This window comes from Schistocerca serialis, chromosome 10 (assembly GCF_023864345.2).
Source record: "Schistocerca serialis cubense isolate TAMUIC-IGC-003099 chromosome 10, iqSchSeri2.2, whole genome shotgun sequence".
NCBI classification, from domain to species: Eukaryota; Metazoa; Arthropoda; class Insecta; order Orthoptera; family Acrididae; genus Schistocerca; species Schistocerca serialis.
In genome coordinates, this window is record NC_064647.1 from 112,455,449 (window position 1) to 112,475,207 (window position 19,759).

At 45.3% G+C, this 19,759-nt stretch overlaps 1 protein-coding gene and 1 pseudogene across 1 annotated transcript in view; both read left to right on the forward strand.

The window, feature by feature from the left end:
• Positions 1-19,759, forward strand: part of LOC126424906 (cytochrome P450 4g15-like) — a 165,794-nt gene that overhangs the window by 91,096 nt on the left and 54,939 nt on the right. The window contains exon 4 of the mRNA XM_050087749.1: positions 6,400-6,627. Within this exon, the coding sequence (XP_049943706.1) occupies positions 6,400-6,627 (228 nt within the window). The remainder of the gene's footprint in view (positions 1-6,399; positions 6,628-19,759) is intronic.
• On the forward strand, positions 17,384-17,501 carry LOC126425405 (5S ribosomal RNA; annotated as a pseudogene).

The window sequence follows — 19,759 nt, forward strand, 5'->3', positions numbered from 1 at the left end:
GAGAATAGCAGCCTGCATTGTTACGAAAGGTGGATACACACTGTACTAGTGCCGACATTGTGCATGCTCTGTTGCCTGTGTATATGTGCCTGTGGTTCTGTCAGTGTGATCATGTGATGTATCTGACCCCAGGAATGTGTCAATAAAGTTTCCCCTTCCTGGGACAATGAATTCACGGTGTTCTTATTTCAATTTCCAGGAGTGTATATAACGTGGTCCACTGATCGTGACCGGGCCAAATATCTCACGAAATAAGCGTCAAATGGAAAAACTACAAAGAACGAAACCTCTAGCTTGAAGGGAGAAATCAGTAGACGCTATGCTTAGCCCGCTAGACGGCGTTGCCATAAGTCAAACGGATATCAACTGCTTTTAAAAAAAATAGGAACCACCATTTTTATTACATATTCGTGTAGTTCGTAAAGAAATATGAATGTTTTAGTTGGACCACTTTTTTCGCTTTGTGATAGATAGCGCTGTAATAGTCACACACATATGGCTCACAATTTTAGATGAACAGTTGGTAACAGGTAGGTTTTTTTAAATTAAAATACGGAACGTAGGTACGTTTGAACATTTTATTTTGGTTGGTCCAATGTCATACATGTACCTTTGTGAACTTATCATTTCTGAGAACGCATGATGTTACAGCGTGATTACCTGTAAATACCACATTAATGCAATAAATGGTCAAAATGATGCCCGTCAACCTCAATGCATTTGGCAATACGTGTAACGACATTCCTCTCAGCAGTGAGTAGTTCGCCTTCCGTAATGTTGGCACATGCATTGACAATGCGATGACGCATGTTGTCAGCCGTTGTCGGTGGATCACGATAGCAAATATCCTTCAACTTTCCCCACAGAAAGAAATCCGTGATGTCAGATCCGGTGAACGTGCGGGCCATGGTATGGTGCTTCGACGATCAATCCACCTGTCATGAAATATGTTATTCAATACCGCTTCAACCGCACACGAGCTATGTGCCGGACATCCATCATGTTGGGAGTACATCGCCATTCTGTCATGCAGTGGAACATCTTGTAGTAACATCGGTAGAACATTACGCAGGGCCCGCATCTCGTGGTCGTGCGGTAGCGTTCTCGCTTCCCACGCCCGGGTTTCCGGGTTCGATTCCCGGCGGGGTCAGGGATTTTCTCTGCCTCGTGATGGCTGGGTGTTGTGTGATGTCCTTAGGTTAGTTAGGTGTAAGTAGTTCTAAGTTCTAGGGGACTGATGACCATAGATGTTAAGTCCCATAGTGCTCAGAGCCATTTGAACCATTTTTGAACATTACGCAGGAAATCAGCATACATTGCACCTTTTAGATTGCCATCGATAAAATGGGGGCCAATTATCCTTCCTGCCATAATGCCGCACCATACATGAACCCGCCAAGATCGCTGATGTTCCACTTGTCGCAGCCATCGTGGATTTTCCGTTGCCCAATAGTGCATAATATGCCGGTTTACGTTACCACTGTTGGTGAATGACGCTTCGTCGCAAAATAGAACGCGTGCAAAAAATCTGTCATCGTCCCGTAATTTATCTTGTACCCAGTGTCAGAACTGTACACGACGTTCAAAGTCGTCGCCATGCTTTTCCTGGTGCATAGAAATATGGTACGGGTGTAGCATTCTCAACAACGACGTTTTTGAGATTCCCGATCCTCACGCAATTTGTCTGCTAGCGGTGTGCGGATTAGCACGACAGGAGCTAAAACACCTACTTCGGCATCATCATTTGTTGCAGGTCGTGATTGACGTTTCACATGTGGCTGGACACTTCCTCTTTCCTTAAATATGGTAACTATCCGGCGAACGGTCCGGACACTTGGATGATGTCGTCTAGGATACCGAGGAGCATACATAGCACACGCCCGTTGGGCATTTTGATCACAATAGCCATACATCAACACGATGTCGACCTTTTCAGCAATTGGTAAACGGTACATTTTTTTTTCCTTTATTGATTTTCAATTCCCCCCCGAAGGGGACGGGCTGGCAGCAGCTTAGTACGCTGCTCTACAGCCTACTGACTTTTATTTTAAAAAACGGAAGAAGAAAAGAAACAAGAAAAACAGGCGATAAAACGGTGACGTCAAGTGTAAAATGGCGGAAAAATGCGGAAACTTAAAACAGAAAGCAAAAGGAGTTGGCAACGTTAATAAAAGACACAGGAATCAGACAAGTAACATAGTACACACACAAGTAAAAAAACACGGTGACAGTCTGGTTTCTGTTCGCAAGAGATAAAAGGCACACCCAGCGACAGTATGATGGCCGTTCGCAACACTTCCCAAAAAACACAAGACGGAACACTCACTGTAAAACACTCACTGTAGAACACTCACTGTAGAACACTCAATGTAGAACACTGCACGAAAGTGGCGGCACAAAGATGACACTCCCGAGCGAAAGGCTGATGGGGGGGGGGGGGGGGGGGGGAGGGGGGATCTGGAGACGGTACATTTTAACGCGGGTAACGTATCATGAAGCAAATACCGTCCGCACTGGCGGGATGTTCGATCACAAAGTGAAAGAAGTGGTCCAACTAAAACATTCATATTTCCTTACGTACTACACGAATATGTATTAAGAAATGGAGGTTCCTATTTAAATAAAACGCATTTGATATCCGTTTGACCTATGGCTGACAGCGCCATCTAACAGGCCAACCATAGCGCCATCTGGTTTCCCCCTTCAAGCTAGACGAGTTTCGTTCTTTGTAGTTATATATATAAGTTTTTTGCTGTGTTTGCATATAAAGGAACATTTTATTCACATCATAGACAGGCGGTAAGCTGTTTATTATCACTATTTCAATATCATGCATCTGGGGACTGGTACCCTTCAACAGTTGTGTTACTGTCTAACACATGATGTTAACACGGGATTTCAAAAGAAAACGAATGAAATTTTTCACTCCAAAATATAATCATCTTCATCTGGATGAAAAGTGTTATAAGCTACAAACCACAGTGGACCGAAGATACACTGATGGAGAAAAACGTATGACTACCTGCTTAATAGCTCGTTTTCCCGTCCTTGGAATAAGAATTACTTCGCTGATTTTACATATCAGGAATGTAACAGTTTGTTGGCGAATTTGTGAAAGTATGTGGCATTAGATGGCTGCGCACAGTTCTCGTAATTCGGGTCCGCTGATTTGCGAACGCGATGATGGCTCCCGATAGAGACCTGGAAGTGTTCCGCAGGATTTACATCAGGCGAATTTTAGTCGCCGAGGCATCAACGGGCGTTCACTAAATTGCTCATCAGAAAACTGTAGCACGGTTCTGGCTCTGACACACGGAAATTATACAGCTGGAAGATGATATCGCCGTTGGGAATGACGTCAAGCATCCACCCCCAGTGGAGTCGCAACTGAAAACGTCGTTGGGTCAACATGTGAACACATAGGGGTGGTCTGCTATGGAGCTCCATGCTCAACAATATACGATGAACGGTGTGCTTTGAAAGGCTTGGGCATGTACCAGCATTGTGCTCTTTGGGCAGAGATGCCATTGACCAACATCTATCCTAATTTACAGAACAGACAGTCCTCCGAGCTCCACGCTCTGCGAAGAGTCGTGGACGTCCTACCATTTAAAGGTTAGTAGTAGTTTATGCAAATGATTAGCTTTTCAGAGCATTCACACAAGGTTGGCGCCGGTGGCGACGCCTACAATGTGCTGACATGAGGAAAGTTCCCAGTCGATTTCTCATACACAAACAGCCTGGTGAAACGTTGTCGTGTAAGGAGGAGAAATGCGTGCCATCACGTTTCCGACTTCGATAAAGGTCGGATTATAGCCTATCGCGATTGCGGTTTATCGTGTCCCGACATTGCTGCTCCCGTTGGTCGAGATCCAATAACTGTAGCGGAATATGGAATCGGTGGGTTCAAGAGGGTAAAAGGGAACGCCGTGCTAGATACCAACGGTCTCGTATCACTAGCAGTCGAGATGACAGGCATCTTATCCGCATGGCTGTAATCGATCGCGCAGCCACGTCTCGATCCCTGAATCAACAGATGGGGACGTTTGCAAGACAACGACCTTCTGCACGAACAGTTCGACGACGTTTGCAGCAGCATGGACTATCAGCTCGGAGACCATGGCTACGGTTACCCTTGACGCTGCATCACAGACAGGAGCGCCTGCGATGGTGAACGACGTACCTGGGTGCACGAATGGCAAAACGTCATTTTGTCGGATGAATCCAGGTTCTGTTTACAGCATCATGATCGTCGCTTACACGTCTCGGTCACATCTTGTTCGCATTGACGGCACTTTGAACAGTGGACGTTACATTTCGTATGTGTTACGACCCCTGGCTCTACCCTTCATTCGATCCCTGCGAAACCCTACATTTCAGCAGGATAATGCACGACCGCATGTTGTAGGTCCTGTACGGGCCTTTGTGGATACAGAAAATGAATGACTTCTACCCTGGCCAGCAAATTCTCCAGATCTTTCACCAATTGAAAACGTCTGGTCAATGGTGGCCGAGCAACTGGCTCGTCACAATACGCCAGTCACTACTCTTGACGAACTGTGGTATCGTGTTGAAACTGCATCGGCATCTGTACCTGTACACGCTGTACAAGCTATGTTTGACTCAATGCCCAGGCATATCAAGGCCGTTATTACGTCCAGAGGTGGTTGTTCTGGGTACTGATTTCTCAGGATCTATGCACTCAAATTGCGTGAAAATGTAATCACATGTCAGTTCTAGTATAATACAGGGTGATTCAAAAAGAATACCACAACTTTAAAAATGTGTATTTAATGAAAGAAACATAATATAACCTTCTGTTATACATCATTACAAAGAGTATTTAAAAAGGTTTTTTTTTTTTCACTCAAAAACAAGTTCAGAGATGTTCAATATGGCCCCCTCCAGACAATCGAGCAATATCAACCCGATACTCCAACTCGTGCCACACTCTCTGTAGCATATCAGGCGTAACAGTTTGGATAGCTGCTGTTATTTCTCGTTTCAAATCATCAATGGTGGCTGGGAGAGGTGGCCGAAACACCATATCCTTAACATATCCCCATAAGAAAAAATCGCAGGGGGTAAGATCAGGGCTTCTTGGAGGCCAGTGATGAAGTGCTCTGTCACGGGCAGCCTGGCGGCCGATCCATCGCCTCCGTTAGTTGCCGTTTAGGTAGTTACGGACAGATAAGTGCCAATGTGGTGGCGCTCCATCCTGCTGAAATATGAATTGTTGTGCTTCTTGTTCGAGCTGAGGGAACAGCCAATTCTCTAATATCTCCAGAGAATGTGGAACGAGTTGGAGTATCGGGTTGATATTGCTCGAGTGTCTGGAGGGGGCCATATTGAACATCTCTGAACTTGTTTTTGAGTGAAAAAATACCTTTTTAAATACTCTTTGTAATGATGTGCAACAGAAGGTTATATTATGTTTCTGTCATTAAATACACATTTTTAAAGTTGTGGTATTCTTTTTGAATCACCCTGTATATTTGTCCAATGGATATCCGTTTATCATCCGCATTTCTTCTTGGTGTAGCAATTTTAATGGCCAGTAGTGTACCTTTTTCAAAAGACGCTCACGACAGTAGCATATGAATATTCGCCCAGCTTGGCAGTCTTCAAGATACTCGTTCACAGGTCACCTATCTCAATGGATTTCCCCATTGGCAGCGCATATCTTCGCTAAAGTGATCCCCACCCCTCTCTGTTCAAATGGTTCAAATGGCTGTAAGCACTATCGGACTTAGCATCTGAGGTCATCAGTTTCCTAGAACGTAGAACTACTTAACCTGACTAACCCTTAGGACATCACACACATCCATGCCGGAGGCAGGATTCGAACCTGCGACCCGGCCTGTGTGACCGAGCGGTTCTAGGCGCTTCAGTCCAGAACCGCGCTGCTGCTATGGTCGCAGGTTCGAATCCTGCCTCGGGGAGGGATGTGTGTGATGTCCTTAGGTTAGTTAGGTTTTAGTAGTTCTACGTCTAGGGGACTAATGACCATAGTGCTTAGAGCCATTAGAACCATTTGAATTCGAACCTGCGACCGTAGGAGCAGCACGGTTCTGGACTGCAGCGCCTAGAACCCCTTGGCCACAGCGGCCGGCTCCGTCTCTATTCCGCTTACATATTCGTAGCGCGTCAGGTGCCTGGAACGTCACCAGGCTGCGTTCACACTCACGGTTGGGTAGTGGTCACAATGTTTTCGCTTATCTTTGCGGACCGAACAAAACCCTGTGGCACGCAGTTCCAGATCGTTCCAATTTAGCGTGCGTCTTGCTATGTGCTGAACAAAGAAGCTGCACTCTCTGGTTTCTATCATGTATATAATCTCCACCTTCTGCCAGTTGGAGTTGGAGAGGAAGCTCATTGAGAGTGTGTGTCGAATTCCAGCTGCTAGAGGGATTCCTGGAGGCCTTCCACGAGGGTGGTCTCTACCTGAGCGAGCGTCTTGCCAGGACTGGAGGCGCCACTGTCGAAGTCCACCCACCTGCGGCTGTGGCAGCCCTCCGCGCCATCTCCAGCACTCTCATTCGCGTCAACCCTGACGTCATATTGCCAGGCCCCATGCCAGAGGAGGAGGTCTCTACTGCCTTGTGTAACGCCATGAGTTCCATCCAGGTAAGGCAGATTAAAACAGCGAGTTTACCGACTCTCTGTCTAACTACGGCATTTTATGCTGCTAAGTCTAAATCTGTACCCAAAGGCCAACTTACGATCCTTATCGTAGAAAACAGTCTACACTGTCCTGGACGGCGAGTGTTTTTAGAGACGTTGGTGTCTTCAGGAACCATCTATGTAGTGAGATATGATTGCCCACTTTCCCTATACAGGGTGTTACGAAAAGGTACGGCCAAACTTTCAGGAAACATTCCTCACACACAAATAAAGAAAATATGTTATGTGGACATGTGTCCGGAAACGCTTACTTTCCATGTTAGAGCTCATTTTATTACTTCTCTTCAAATCACATTAATCATGGAATGGAAACACACAGCAACAGAACGTACCAGCGTGACTTCAAACACTTTGTTACAGGAAACGTTCAAAATGTCCTCCGTTAGCGAGGATACATGCATCCACCCTCCGTCGCATGGAATCCCTGATGCCCTGATGCAGCCCTGGAGATTGGCGTATTGTATCACAGCCGTCCACAATACGAGCACGAAGAGTCTCTACATTTGGTACCGGGGTTGCGTAGACAAGAGCTTTCAAATGCCCCCATAAATGAAAGTCAAGAGGGTTGAGGTCAGGAGAGCGTGGAGGCCACGGAATTGGTCCGCCTCTACCAATCCATCGGTCACCGAATCTGTTGTTGAGAAGCGTACGAACACTTCGACTGAAATGCGCATGAGCTCCATCGTGCATGAACCACATGTTGTGTCGTACTTGTAAAGGCACATGTTCTAGCAGCACAGGTAGAGTATCCCATATGAAATCATGATAACGTGCTCCATTGAGCGCAGGTGGAAGAACAGGGGGCCCAAACAAGACATCACCAACAATGCCTGCCCAAATGTTCGCAGAAAATCTGTGTTGATGACGTGATTGCACAATTGCGTTCGGATTCTCGTCAGCCCACACATGTTGATTGTGAAAATTTACAATTTGATCACGTTGGAATGAAGCCTCATCCGTAAAGAGAACATTTGCACTGAAATGAGGATTGACACATTGTTGGATGAACCATTTGCAGAAGTGTACCCGTGGAGGCCAATCAGCTACTGATAGTGCCTCCACACGCTGTACATGGTACGGAAACAACTGGTTCTCCCGTAGGACTTTCCATACAGTGACGTGGTCAACGTTACCTTGTACAGCAGCAACTTCTCTGGCGCTGACATTAGGGTTATCGTCAACTGCACGAGGAATTTGCTCGTCCATTGCAGGTGTCCTCGTCGTTCTAGGTCTTCCCTAGTCGCGAGTCGTAGGCTGGAATGTTCCGTGCTCCCTAAGACGCCGATCAATTGCTTCGAACGTCTTCCTGTCGGGACACCTGCGTTCTGGAAAGCACTGATGTGCTTGATGCTAGTACTGTAGAGCAATGAGTCGCATGTCAATAGAAGCACCGAAGTCAACATTACCTTCGTTCAATTGGGCGAACTGGCGGTGAATCGAGGAAGTACAGTACATACTGACGAAACTAAAATGAGCTCTAACATGGAAATTAAGCCTTTCCGGACTCATGTCCACATAACATCTTTTCTTTAGTTGTGTGCCGTACCTTTTTGTAACACCCTGTATATGATGTGATAGACAAGTGAGTAGCAATCGCCAAATGTCTGCTGATGACACTGTAGTATGCGGAATTCGGTCGTCGTTGAATAACACTAGAGGATACAGGATTACTTAGATGCAGTATCAATTTGGTGTTAGGAATGGAAACTTCGTCTAAATTTGGGAAAAATATTAGTTAATTTGGGTGAGAAGAAAATTAGTATTGCGCTTGTTGACAAGTCGTCACTGTTAAATTTCTAGGTATCCGCCCTCGGTAGCTGAATGGTCAACGTGATGGACTGACAGTCCTCTGGATTTGGGTTCGATTCCTTGATGGGTCGGGGAAATTTCTCCAGATTAGATTAGTTTTTCGTTCCATAGATCTGTGCTGAGGAGATCCTCGTGGATGTGGAACTTGTCAATTTTTTTAAGCTGAAATAACAACACTAATTGTATGAATATAAACAATACTTCATTTGTTTCTATTAAAAAATTCGTCAGTGGAATTGAAGGAGTTGGCCACTAATAAGTCTTTCAGGCTCCTTTTAAACTGATCTTTATTTGGAAATAATTTTTTTATGTCTGCTGGTAAATGATTGAAGATGAGTGTTCCTGAGTAGTGGACCCCTTTTTGAACTAAAGTATGTGCTTTTAAGTCCTTGTGCAGATCATTTTTGTTCCTGGTATTGTATGAATGAACTGAGCTGTTTGTTGGAAAAAGAGATATATTATTTAGGACAAATTCCATTAAGGAGTAAATATACTGAGAGGCAGTAGTTATTCTTTCAAGAGGTTTCTACAGGTCATCCTTGAATTTACTCCACAAATAATACGTATTACACGCTTTTGGACTTTGAAAACATTTGTTTGACTTGAAGAGTTACCCCAAAATATTATACCATATGACATTATGGAATGAAAGTAGGCAAAGTATGTAACCTTTTTCATTTTTATGTCACCTATGTCTGCTAACACTCGAGTTGCAAATACAGATTTGTTAGGGCGTTTCTGCAGTTCTGTGGTGTGCACCTCCCAACTGAATTTATTATCAAGTTGCAATCCCAGGAATTTAAGACTGTCAACCTCTTCTATCTGCTCTTCTGCATACTTTATGCATATGCTGGGTGGAAACCTCTTACAATCTTTTCGAAGTTTAATGTCAGTGAGTTGGCTTTAAACCTTTTATTAATATCCATGAAAATATCATTAGCAGATCTTTCTAGAACTACACTCGACATACTATTTATTGCAATACTTGTGTCATCTGCAAAGAAAACGAACTCTGCTTCTGGCAGTGTAACTGATGAGAGATCATTAATGTACATGAGAAAAAGCAATGGCCCTAAGATGGAACCTTGTGGGACACCACGTAATTTCTTCCCATTATGATTATGACTGATGACTTAATTCTCTAGTCCCTTGCACTGACACCCTTTGTTTCCTGTTAGCGAGGTATGACTTGAACCATTTTGCAGCACTGCCCATGACACCATAGAATTCTAATTTATTTAAAAGGATGTTGTGGTTCACACAATCGAATGCCTTTGACAAATCACAGAAAATGCCTGCAGCTTGTAACTTATTATTTGATGAATTAGCCTTCTCGATATCAGAACCCTTCAGAAATCTAAACTGTGTTCTTGATAATATGTTATTTGTAGTCAGATGGTTGAGAAGCTCCAACCAGGGACTGGGTGTTGTGCTGTCCTCATCATCACCCTATCATCCTCATCGACTGCAGGTCGTCAAAGTGGTGTCAAACTGAAAGATTGGCACCCAGCTAACGGTCTGCCCAATGGGGGGGGGGCCCTAGCCATATGATCAAATAAAGGAATAAATGCAAAGTTGCAAATGTAATGGAATGAGAAAGTGAGGTCGGTTCTAGGGATGTGACTGCCAAATCGGTTTGTTGGGAGAATTATTGGAAAGTGCAGTTCATCCAAACAGGGGACTGCACACAGAAATCTCGTGTGACCCATTCTCCAGAACTGCTCGAGCGTTTCAGGTACCCACCAGGTCGGATAAAGGAACACATGAAGCAGTGCAGAGGCCTGCTGCTCGTTTTATTGCGGTAGTTTTGATCAAAACTGGAGTATTATGGAAACGCTCCATGAACTCAAATGGAGATCTCTGGGGGGGAAGAGGACTCTTTTTGTAACTAACAACTTAGAACATTTAGAGAACTGGCACTGGCTACAAACTTCACAATAGTCGATGACGGAGTCTGAAATATTGGCGTTTGGTTTGGGCGGCCAAAATAGAGTCCTCATGTATATAGGTAAATATCCGAGGAGTGGGTTGATCTGTGTGGTGGTATCAAAAGTATGTTAGGAGTTGGGGTCCTGTATGGCACTAAAACGAGCTCCTCATCAGGCTTCAAGCTGTGAAGGCCCAAATGGTGCCTAATGGCCGCTGTGTCTTCCTCTGCCTTATGGCGTCAGGTGGATGCAGTATGGAGGGGTATGTGGTCAGCACACTGCTCTCCTGTGGTCTTAGAAATCAAGGTATGAAGGAGCCTAAACCAAGCGGTGCTAATGCGTGTAAAATTCTGTCATCTTCGGAATCCAACAGACCATGTTCAGCTTTATATTTCCCTTGAAACTCCATACCCAACCCAGACAACCCTAGTTGTCACCTTCATAGTTTAGATATTGTAGGTGCACAACATCAGCAGGAGTTGTATCCGAAACACCAAGATAGTCAATGTATAAACACATGGAAATCTTGTTAGTTAGATTTTTATTTGCCAGGAATATGCTCTATTCACAGTTGCTTTAGGAAGTACATGTAAGGTCCTATAGTCACACAACTCCATAGTTTAAGTACTGAGATAGCCTCTTAACGTAGCTAAAGTACTGAATGGCTTTCAAGAACCGTAAACCCCATGCTATTCTAGTTCCTAACTTCAAAAATTGACTATGCCGCGGACTGATAATTGAGGGTAAGACGTAATGGCGACCAAGTAAACAGTTGAATGCGATCTACCGCTCCAGTGAAGATCTTCACGCAAATCTTTCATTACCTCTCAGCACGTTTGCTCCTCTCGAGGCTCCAGTAACTACTGTGCATGTCGACGTCAGAGCAACAAGTAAAGTGTAATGTGCCAGACGGTAGGTGTGTTGACTGGAGGGTGAATTCACGTCTCTCTCTTTTACTCAGCACTCAAGTAGATACATCCTTCCCTGCGGCCTTAAGGCTCGTCTCAGCAGCCATCCAGGAGCTTGCCTTTGCTCCACCCTCTCCCAGCAGCGTCTGGCATTATTCTTCCAAACCCTAGCAGCGTCTTTTCTCTTCAAACTGTCAGCATGAGGTGTTCTCTTTCTGGGCGCTCTGCAACTTTTCTGTTACTGTCAGAGAAGGGATCTCGTCCGTCAGTGGTGGTAGACATTGAGAGTTCTGTCCAGTGGAACTCAAGTAAAGTTTGAAACAATCTCCTACTCTTGCAGTTTCCAACCAATAGTGCTCCAGGGTCTGGAGGCGGGCAGATAATCTATACCACTCCATCGAACAATTTCCAAACAGATATGGCCGACACACAGGTGTGGCTGTGAATGTGTGCTCTACAAAAAGTCACAGTAGGATCCAAACCGAACTCTAGGTTCTAAAATTTAAATCGAATGTTATTTTGTAGTGTCCCTCCTGAGGTACCGAAGATGCTGGCCTGTGGAAGGCGACACAGGGCTAGAAATTCCTTATTCTTTTAAAAGGCTTCTTCGAACAATGCCAATGTCTTCTCGACAGAAAAAATCTATCTCGTGTCCAACTCAGAGAAGGTGGGATGAGGGATATGAATGGACTTGGGTGTCAGTCTGGCTACATGAAGCTGAAACCAAGCCTCTGACTCTGAACATTCTTATGGTAGCCTGCTTCCTCTAAGGTTCGTATCTTATGCTAACCATCTGATAGATTCCCAACTGTGCACTCCCCTTACCATACCCACAAGAGACAAATACCTCCTGAACAGACCTTGAAGGCCCAAAGGTACCGACCGGCGGCCATGTCGTCCTCAGCCCTTTGGCATCACCAGATATGAATACAGAGGGGCATGTGGTCAGCACACAGATTTCCAGGCCGTTGTTTAGTTTTCACGACCAGTGCTGCTCCTCCTCAATCAGGTAGCTCCTCAATTGGCCACATAAAGGCTGAGTGCACCTTGCTTACCATTGGCAGACCCAGACAGTGACCCATAACCGAAAGAGAGGTGAACAGAGATTAACAAAGTGACTTCACTGGAGGTACGGAATCTTGTTACCAATTACTATGCAGTGTCAGTGATAGACTAGTTGAGCAAGGGAAATGAACATAAAGATTCTGAAATATTTCTTGCCAGTTTCAGAGGAAATTGGTCGCGTGATACATTCCTACCAACTACCTAATCACATTCACATTTCACCTCATAAGGACTCCACTTTTCCTTCCCTTACCACATTGCTGTATCGCTTTCCCCTTCCCCTCTTCATTCTCTCCTTGCCCGTTCGCCTCGAAATAATGGCGCCACCGATATCGCTGAATACTAGTCCCTTCTTGTCTGCCAACATCCACTCCCACTCCTTCGATACTACACATCAATCGATGATATTCATTAGTAAATTCTCATTTAACTGCAAGTACATAGTACTTTATACTGAATAAAATCATGACATGTATAAAACAGATGTGCGGTAAATCACGTAGAATAATAAAAGAACGACATGCGTTCAAAACAACAAGAAGTTGCAAAACAATCTTTAAAAAATGGTTCAAATGGCTCTGAGCAATATGGGACTTAACTTCTGAGGTCATCAGTCCCCTAAAACTTAGAGCTACTTAAACCTAACTAACCTAAGGACATCACACACATCCATGCCCGAGGCAGGATTCGAACCTGTGACCGTAGCGGTCGCGCGGTTCCAGGCGGTAGCGCCTAGAACCGCTCGGCCACTCTGGCCGGCCAAAACAATTAATACACAGGTGTTCAAAATTAAAGCAACAAACGGAAATTTTGCAGGGCTGCGTTTATTTTGCCTCAAAACAGTGTAAACAGGTGATACTAAAATAAAAACAATGTGAAGAATACAGAACGCAGACACCTGCAACATGCGTAATGAAAGCCAACAGTTTTCCTCGATTTTTTCCAACTTAGCAGATTTTCACAGAGCTGGTTAGTGTGCTCAGTGAGGCGTTTGACCACCTCTGGGAGTAATAAAGGCCCGACTACGATAGGGCATGCTGTGGATGATGTCATCTATCTCATGTTGAGGCAATAAGGCCAGTTCTTCCCTCAGAGCAGCTCGCAGGTCTTGGAGAGTTGTTGGTGGATACTGACGTGATACAACCCGTCTCCCAAGTGCACCGAGACGTGCTCTATGGGATTCAAATTGGGGGAGCGAGCAGGTCACGCCCTGTGTGTATATCTTCCGTTTACAAGAAAACAACAACCACTCGTGTTCTGTAAGGTCGAACATTATGATCCACCAGTACGGCGTCTGGGCCCACAGCACTTCACAACAACCGGATGTGTCGTACCAAGATCTCGTCACGATACCTGATAGCAGTGAAACCTTGCAGATTTAACTGTACAGTTTCATGAACAGATGTTCGAGCGGTCAACATATTCCCTGCCCACACCATTAGTTGTCCTCTTCGGTATTAGTCTCTTTCCACGATGTTTGGGTCTCGAAATAGTGTTCCACTTTCCCTTCTGTGCGAATCCATCGAGACTCACTCTCCAGACTAAATCGGGACTCATCTGTGAAAACAACGTAGGCCCACTGTTCGACCGCCGAGGTGGCGTGTTGATGACTCCTTCTGTGAAGATAAGTCAGAGGTACACATACAGCAGGCCTCCGACAATAAAGGCCACTCTGCCGGAACCTTCTGCATCGTTTGCCCCGATACAACACGTCCATGGATACAGTGAACTCACATGCCAGTTGTCGTGCAGTATTAAAGCATTACTGTCGTATCCTTACAGGCAAATAACGGTCTTCTCCTTTGAAGTCACACTTGGTTGGCCTGCTCCAGTGTTTGGGATACAGTTTCAGTCTCTATACACTGTTGCCACATCCGGGAAACAAGAGACGAGTCACACTAACAAGGGAACCTCCCCATCGCAACCCCCTCAGATTTAGTTATAAGTTGGCACAGTGAATAGGCCTTGTAGAACTGAACACAGATCAATCGAGTAAAGAGAAAGAAGTTGTGTGGAACTATGAAAAAAATAAGCAAAATATACAAACTGAGTAGTCCATGCGCAAGATAGCCAACATCAAGGATACTCTTAGGTCAGGAGCGCTGTGGTCCCGTGGTTAGCGTGAGGAACTGCGGAATGAGAGGTTCTTGGTTCAAGTCTTCCCTCGAGTGATAAGTTTAATTTTTTTTATTTTTAGACAATTATTATCTGTCCGTCCGTCCGTCCGATGCGAGGTAACTGCGCCGTAGTATGGGGACGCTACACCTAAACAAACGTCGAACGCTACACCTAAACAAACGTCGAAACACACGACGTCAGTCGACTACAGCGCACGGAAGAGAGAGTATTGCTGCTAATGAGGCTCGCTGGCTGGCAGTTGACTGGTCACGACTTTGGACGAGAGTGCATTAAATACGTGAGATGTATTACGTGGGCAATATGGAACCAGCAAATATAGCTCGCACGGTTTTGCGGTGCGGTCGCAAAATACAGACACTAGACTTATTACAGTGAACAGAGACGTGAATGAAGGAACGGACAGATCATAACTTTGCGAAAATAAACAGAGTAAACATTTCACTCGATGTAAGACATGAACCAAGGACCTCTCGTTCCGCAGCTGCTCACGCTATCCACGGGACCACGGCGCTCCTGAGCTCACAGTGTCCTTGATGTTGCCTATCTTACGCATGGACTACTCAGTTTGTATATTTTGCTTATTATTTTCATAGTTCCACACAACTTCTTCCTATCTTCTAGATTGATCAGTTTTTCAAGGCCTATCCACTGTGCCAACTTATAACTAAATCTGAGGGGGGTGCGATGGCGAGGTTCCCTTGTAAGCCATCGGGTCACATGCGTTTGCGACTGTCCTGCTTCCTTTAATTCTCTGGCCCTCCTTTGCAGAGAGTCTTGTAGAATGTTCTCTGTGCCATACTGCTCCGTCTGTGACTGTATACACAACGATTATGGATATGGGGCTTCTCTGTGCCATACTGCTCCGTCTGTGACTGTATACACAACGATTATGGATATGGGGCTACCTGGAACACATTAATTCGTTTCATAGCTACCGTGACATCATCGTTGGCGTGGTTGTCCGTTGACCAGGATGCCATCTTCGTTGCAGAACCCGGTCGTACGGACATCTGGTTGACAATTTGTATGATTATATCGTGAATTAGACACAGGACGTGGAAACAGTGGTTTGTTGCTTTAATTTTGGACGCCAGTTCAAATGGTTTAAATGGCTCTGAGCACTATGGGACTTAACATCTATGGTCATCAGTCCCCTAGAACTTAGAACTACTTAAACCTAACTAACCTAAGGACATCATACAACACCCAGTCATCACGAGGCAGAGAAAATCTCTGATCCCGCCGGGAATCGAACCCGGGAACGCAAGCGCGGGAAGCGAGGACGCTACCGCACGACCACGAGCTGCGGACTCGGACGCCAGTGTATTAGGTTTGTGTTATTGTATGGGGGTGTGGAAGTACAGATTTTTAAATTCTAAAAATTAAAAATGCAACAAATGGAAATTACGAAAGTGACTACTAATGCTCTCGATGACTGCTCATATACAAACACTGATGTCAGCCAGGCCAACATCGATCTTAAGTGATGCAAATATAACATTTTTTCTCTCAAAATTGACAAGTTCTTAAGTGCTCAAAAATTGCGACACTGTTGATAGCACGTGTTAGATTTACTTACTAATGTATGTCTTTATAACCGTCCCTGAAAAGTACAGAAAGAAAATTACAAAAACAACTATCAGTTCACTGTTAGGTAATACATAGTTCGTCATATGAATTGTTTCTACGGAAGGCTCGATGCACAAAAAAATATGGGAACCAAACGATTAGTACTTACAGTCTCAATAGATCTTCTCACAAAAAAGTGACAAGATTCACAGGTCCGAATTAAAAATTAGTCCTTTCCCACATTACTAAGTGTGTTCAGCTTTATAAATTTCGGCGATTCCGTGAGTTTACCATTTCACTATCTCATCACTAGATCTGTGAGCAGTCACAAAAGTGCCACAACACAGAAAAAATTATTTGAGGCTTCGTGACTGTCATTAAAAATCTTCGTTCTCCAATAAACACATAATGAAAGAAAATAATGTCGTTAGTAGCAGTACTATTTTTGTCTATGAATAGCATGACTGGGAATTGAAGTGCATAACAAGAGTTCGCGTTCGTCCACAAATGTGTATCTTGAAACATGTGTAGCACACAATGTTTCTGGGAAGTTCCTTCTGTAGACTTCCCACTCATGTTTGTTGATGACGCCGGTGGAGTGAAAGCCCAGCTGAAAGTTCACATTGTCAGCGTGGTTCAATGACCTTCATCACATCGCCTCATGCGATGCAGAACAGGTGGGTTAGTGACTACCATGAGAAGGTGAAGCGCCCATTAATCACCTGTAGAAGTGTCTCGGCTCTGTTGGAATGAGCAGGCAGACAGAAAACCCGGCCTCCGAGAGGATACTTCTCTACCTGTGGGCGAAGCTGGCATATGCGGAGAGGAACTGGCCGCAACTGGAGTGGAAAGTGGCAGGCTCATCCTTGAATTACCATCCTCTGTTTACAATCTAAATTTCGTAGGACAGCTCTGAAACACAAGGATCATGAACTTAACATGAGTTGACAAAGCATTAAGGTTTCTAATTGGATCATCGTAACTGCAAAGTTCGTAATATATTCTATTTGCCATACCTGTACTGTAATCTGTATTACGTATACTTTGTACTCTTACAAATTCCTACCATTCACGTGTGATATTATTGCTGTAAAATCTCTTAATTGTCTTCACATAGTTTGCTAACTCCTGTCGCCAGTTTTGTAAAGGCCTCGTCGCTACTGCTGTGGAGGCCGAGTTGCCACTGTTGTTACGGCAGGCCGAGTTTGTGAGTCCATGAAACGCCTTCTGGTGCAGTACACAGCTAAGGCAATTTCTCCCTGCCACTATTACACAGCTATAGGCAACGGCCTTGCTGCAGTGGGTACACCGGTTCCCGTCAGATCACCGAAGTTAAGCGCTGTCGGGCGTGGCCGGCATTTGGATGGGTGACCATACGGGCCGCCATGCGCTGTTGCCATTTTTCGGGGTGCACTCAGCCTCGTGATGCTAATTGAGGACTACTCGACCGAATAGTAGCGGCTCTGGTCAAAGAAAACGATCATAACGACCGGGAGATTGGTGTGCTGACCACACGACCCTCCTATCCGCATCCTCTACTGAGGATGACACGGCGGTCGGATGGTCCTGATGGGCCACTTGTGGCCAGAAGACGGAGCGCTTACACAGCTATGCACCAGGCTCAGGTAACAGGGTAATAGAATGAAGGTTCTACAACACTGCAACAAATTAGAAACAAAGTCAAAACAATGCATTAAAACGGTTTACTTATCTTTGTGACTAGTTGAATTATGAAATCCGCAACACTGCTAGTAATATAACACAAGAAAGCCCTCAATGGCTAAGTGTAAATAATGGTTGGTGGACCTCACAGTAATAGCAAATCCAAATGCAACAATAGTCTGTTTACTTGTAAGACTTCACTAAACGACTTTCCCTGTAAGTCAGCCCTAGACGATGATCTGTAAACAAGTAGGCGAGACCTGCTCTTCTGTCTTCCGAATAGGCTTCTGCCCGTTGTCGTCCGGTCACTGGATCACTGGTGGATTGTACTCGGCTGGCAGCTGACCGAGGCGAAGTCGATATCTTCATCCTCAGGACAGCCCGTAATACACAGACGAGTCACACGCTGTTGGTTGTTTGTGCACACATTCCTTTACATGACATAGGTTACAAAAGTAATAAGGCACACAATGGGTCATGTAACTGGCATAGACACAATTACAACAACGTGAGCTTGTTGTAGTTAGCTTTGTTGCTAAACACTGTTACCTCGACTCCCTTAGGCAGCCAATAGTAATAACACTGTGCATCTTGCTACATCAGCATTATCATCCAAGACCTCCTTATTGCGCAACTAAATCCTATATCTCATCCAATGCACTCACTACTGTAATTTTTTTAAATACTGCTTCAGCAGCTTAAACCTCGCTGAAAAATCGTTCACACACTACACATCACTACCCCTCTCTTCTTCTCATCACGCTGATAGCTAGGAACTCGTTTATTTAATACTCAAAAAGTTTCTCAATGTAGGGAATGTGTCGTTTACCATTCAACCTTTGACTCCTCATGGTCTCAGTTTCCACAATATTATCATTAGTTCTCTTCTTGGCTTTGAATGGCACTGTTTTTTCTAAAACTGCTCCATAACTCATGTTGTTGTTGTGGTCTTCAGTCCAGAGACTGGTTTGATACAGCTTTCCATGCTACTCTATCCTGTGCAAGCTTCTTCATCTCCCAGTACCTACTGCAACCTACATCCTTCTGAATCTGCTTATTGTATTCATCTCTTGGTCTCCCTCTACGATTTTTACCCTCCACGCTGCCTTCCAGTATTAAATTTGTGATCCCTTGAAACCTCAGAACATGTCCTACCAACCGCTCTCTTCTTACAGTCAAGTTGTGCCACAGCCTCCTCTTCTCGCCATTTCTAATTAGTACCTCTTCATTAGTTACATGATCTACCCATCTAATCTTCAGCATTCTTCTGTAACACCAAATTTCGAAAGTTTCTACTCTCTTCTTGTCCAAACTACACTCCTGGAAATGGAAAAAAGAACACATTGACACCGGTGTGTCAGACCCACCATACTTGCTCCGGACACTGCGAGAGGGCTGTACAAGCAATGATCACACGCACGGCACAGCGGACACACCAGGAACCGCGGTGTTGGCCGTCGAATGGCGCTAGCTGTGCAGCATTTGTGCACCGCCGCCGTCAGTGTCAGCCAGTTTGCCGTGGCATACGGAGCTCCATCGCAGTATTTAACACTGGTAGCATGCCGCGACAGCGTGGACGTGAACCGTATGTGCAGTTGACGGACTTTGAGCGAGGGCGTATAGTGGGCATGCGGGAGGCCGGGTGGACGTACCGCCGAATTGCTCAACACGTGGGGCGTGAGGTCTCCACAGTACATCGATGTTGTCGCCAGTGGTCGGCGGAAGGTGCACGTGCCCTTCGACCTGGGACCGGACCGCAGCGACGCACGGATGCACGCCAAGACCGTAGGATCCTACGCAGTGCCGTAGGGGACCGCACCGCCACTTCCTAGCAAATTAGGGACACTGTTGCTCCTGGGGTATCGGCGAGGACCATTCGCAACCGTCTCCATGAAGCTGGGCTACGGTCCCGCACACCGTTAGGCCGTCTTCCGCTCACGCCCCAACATCGTGCAGCCCGCCTCCAGTGGTGTCGCGACAGGCGTGAATGGAGGG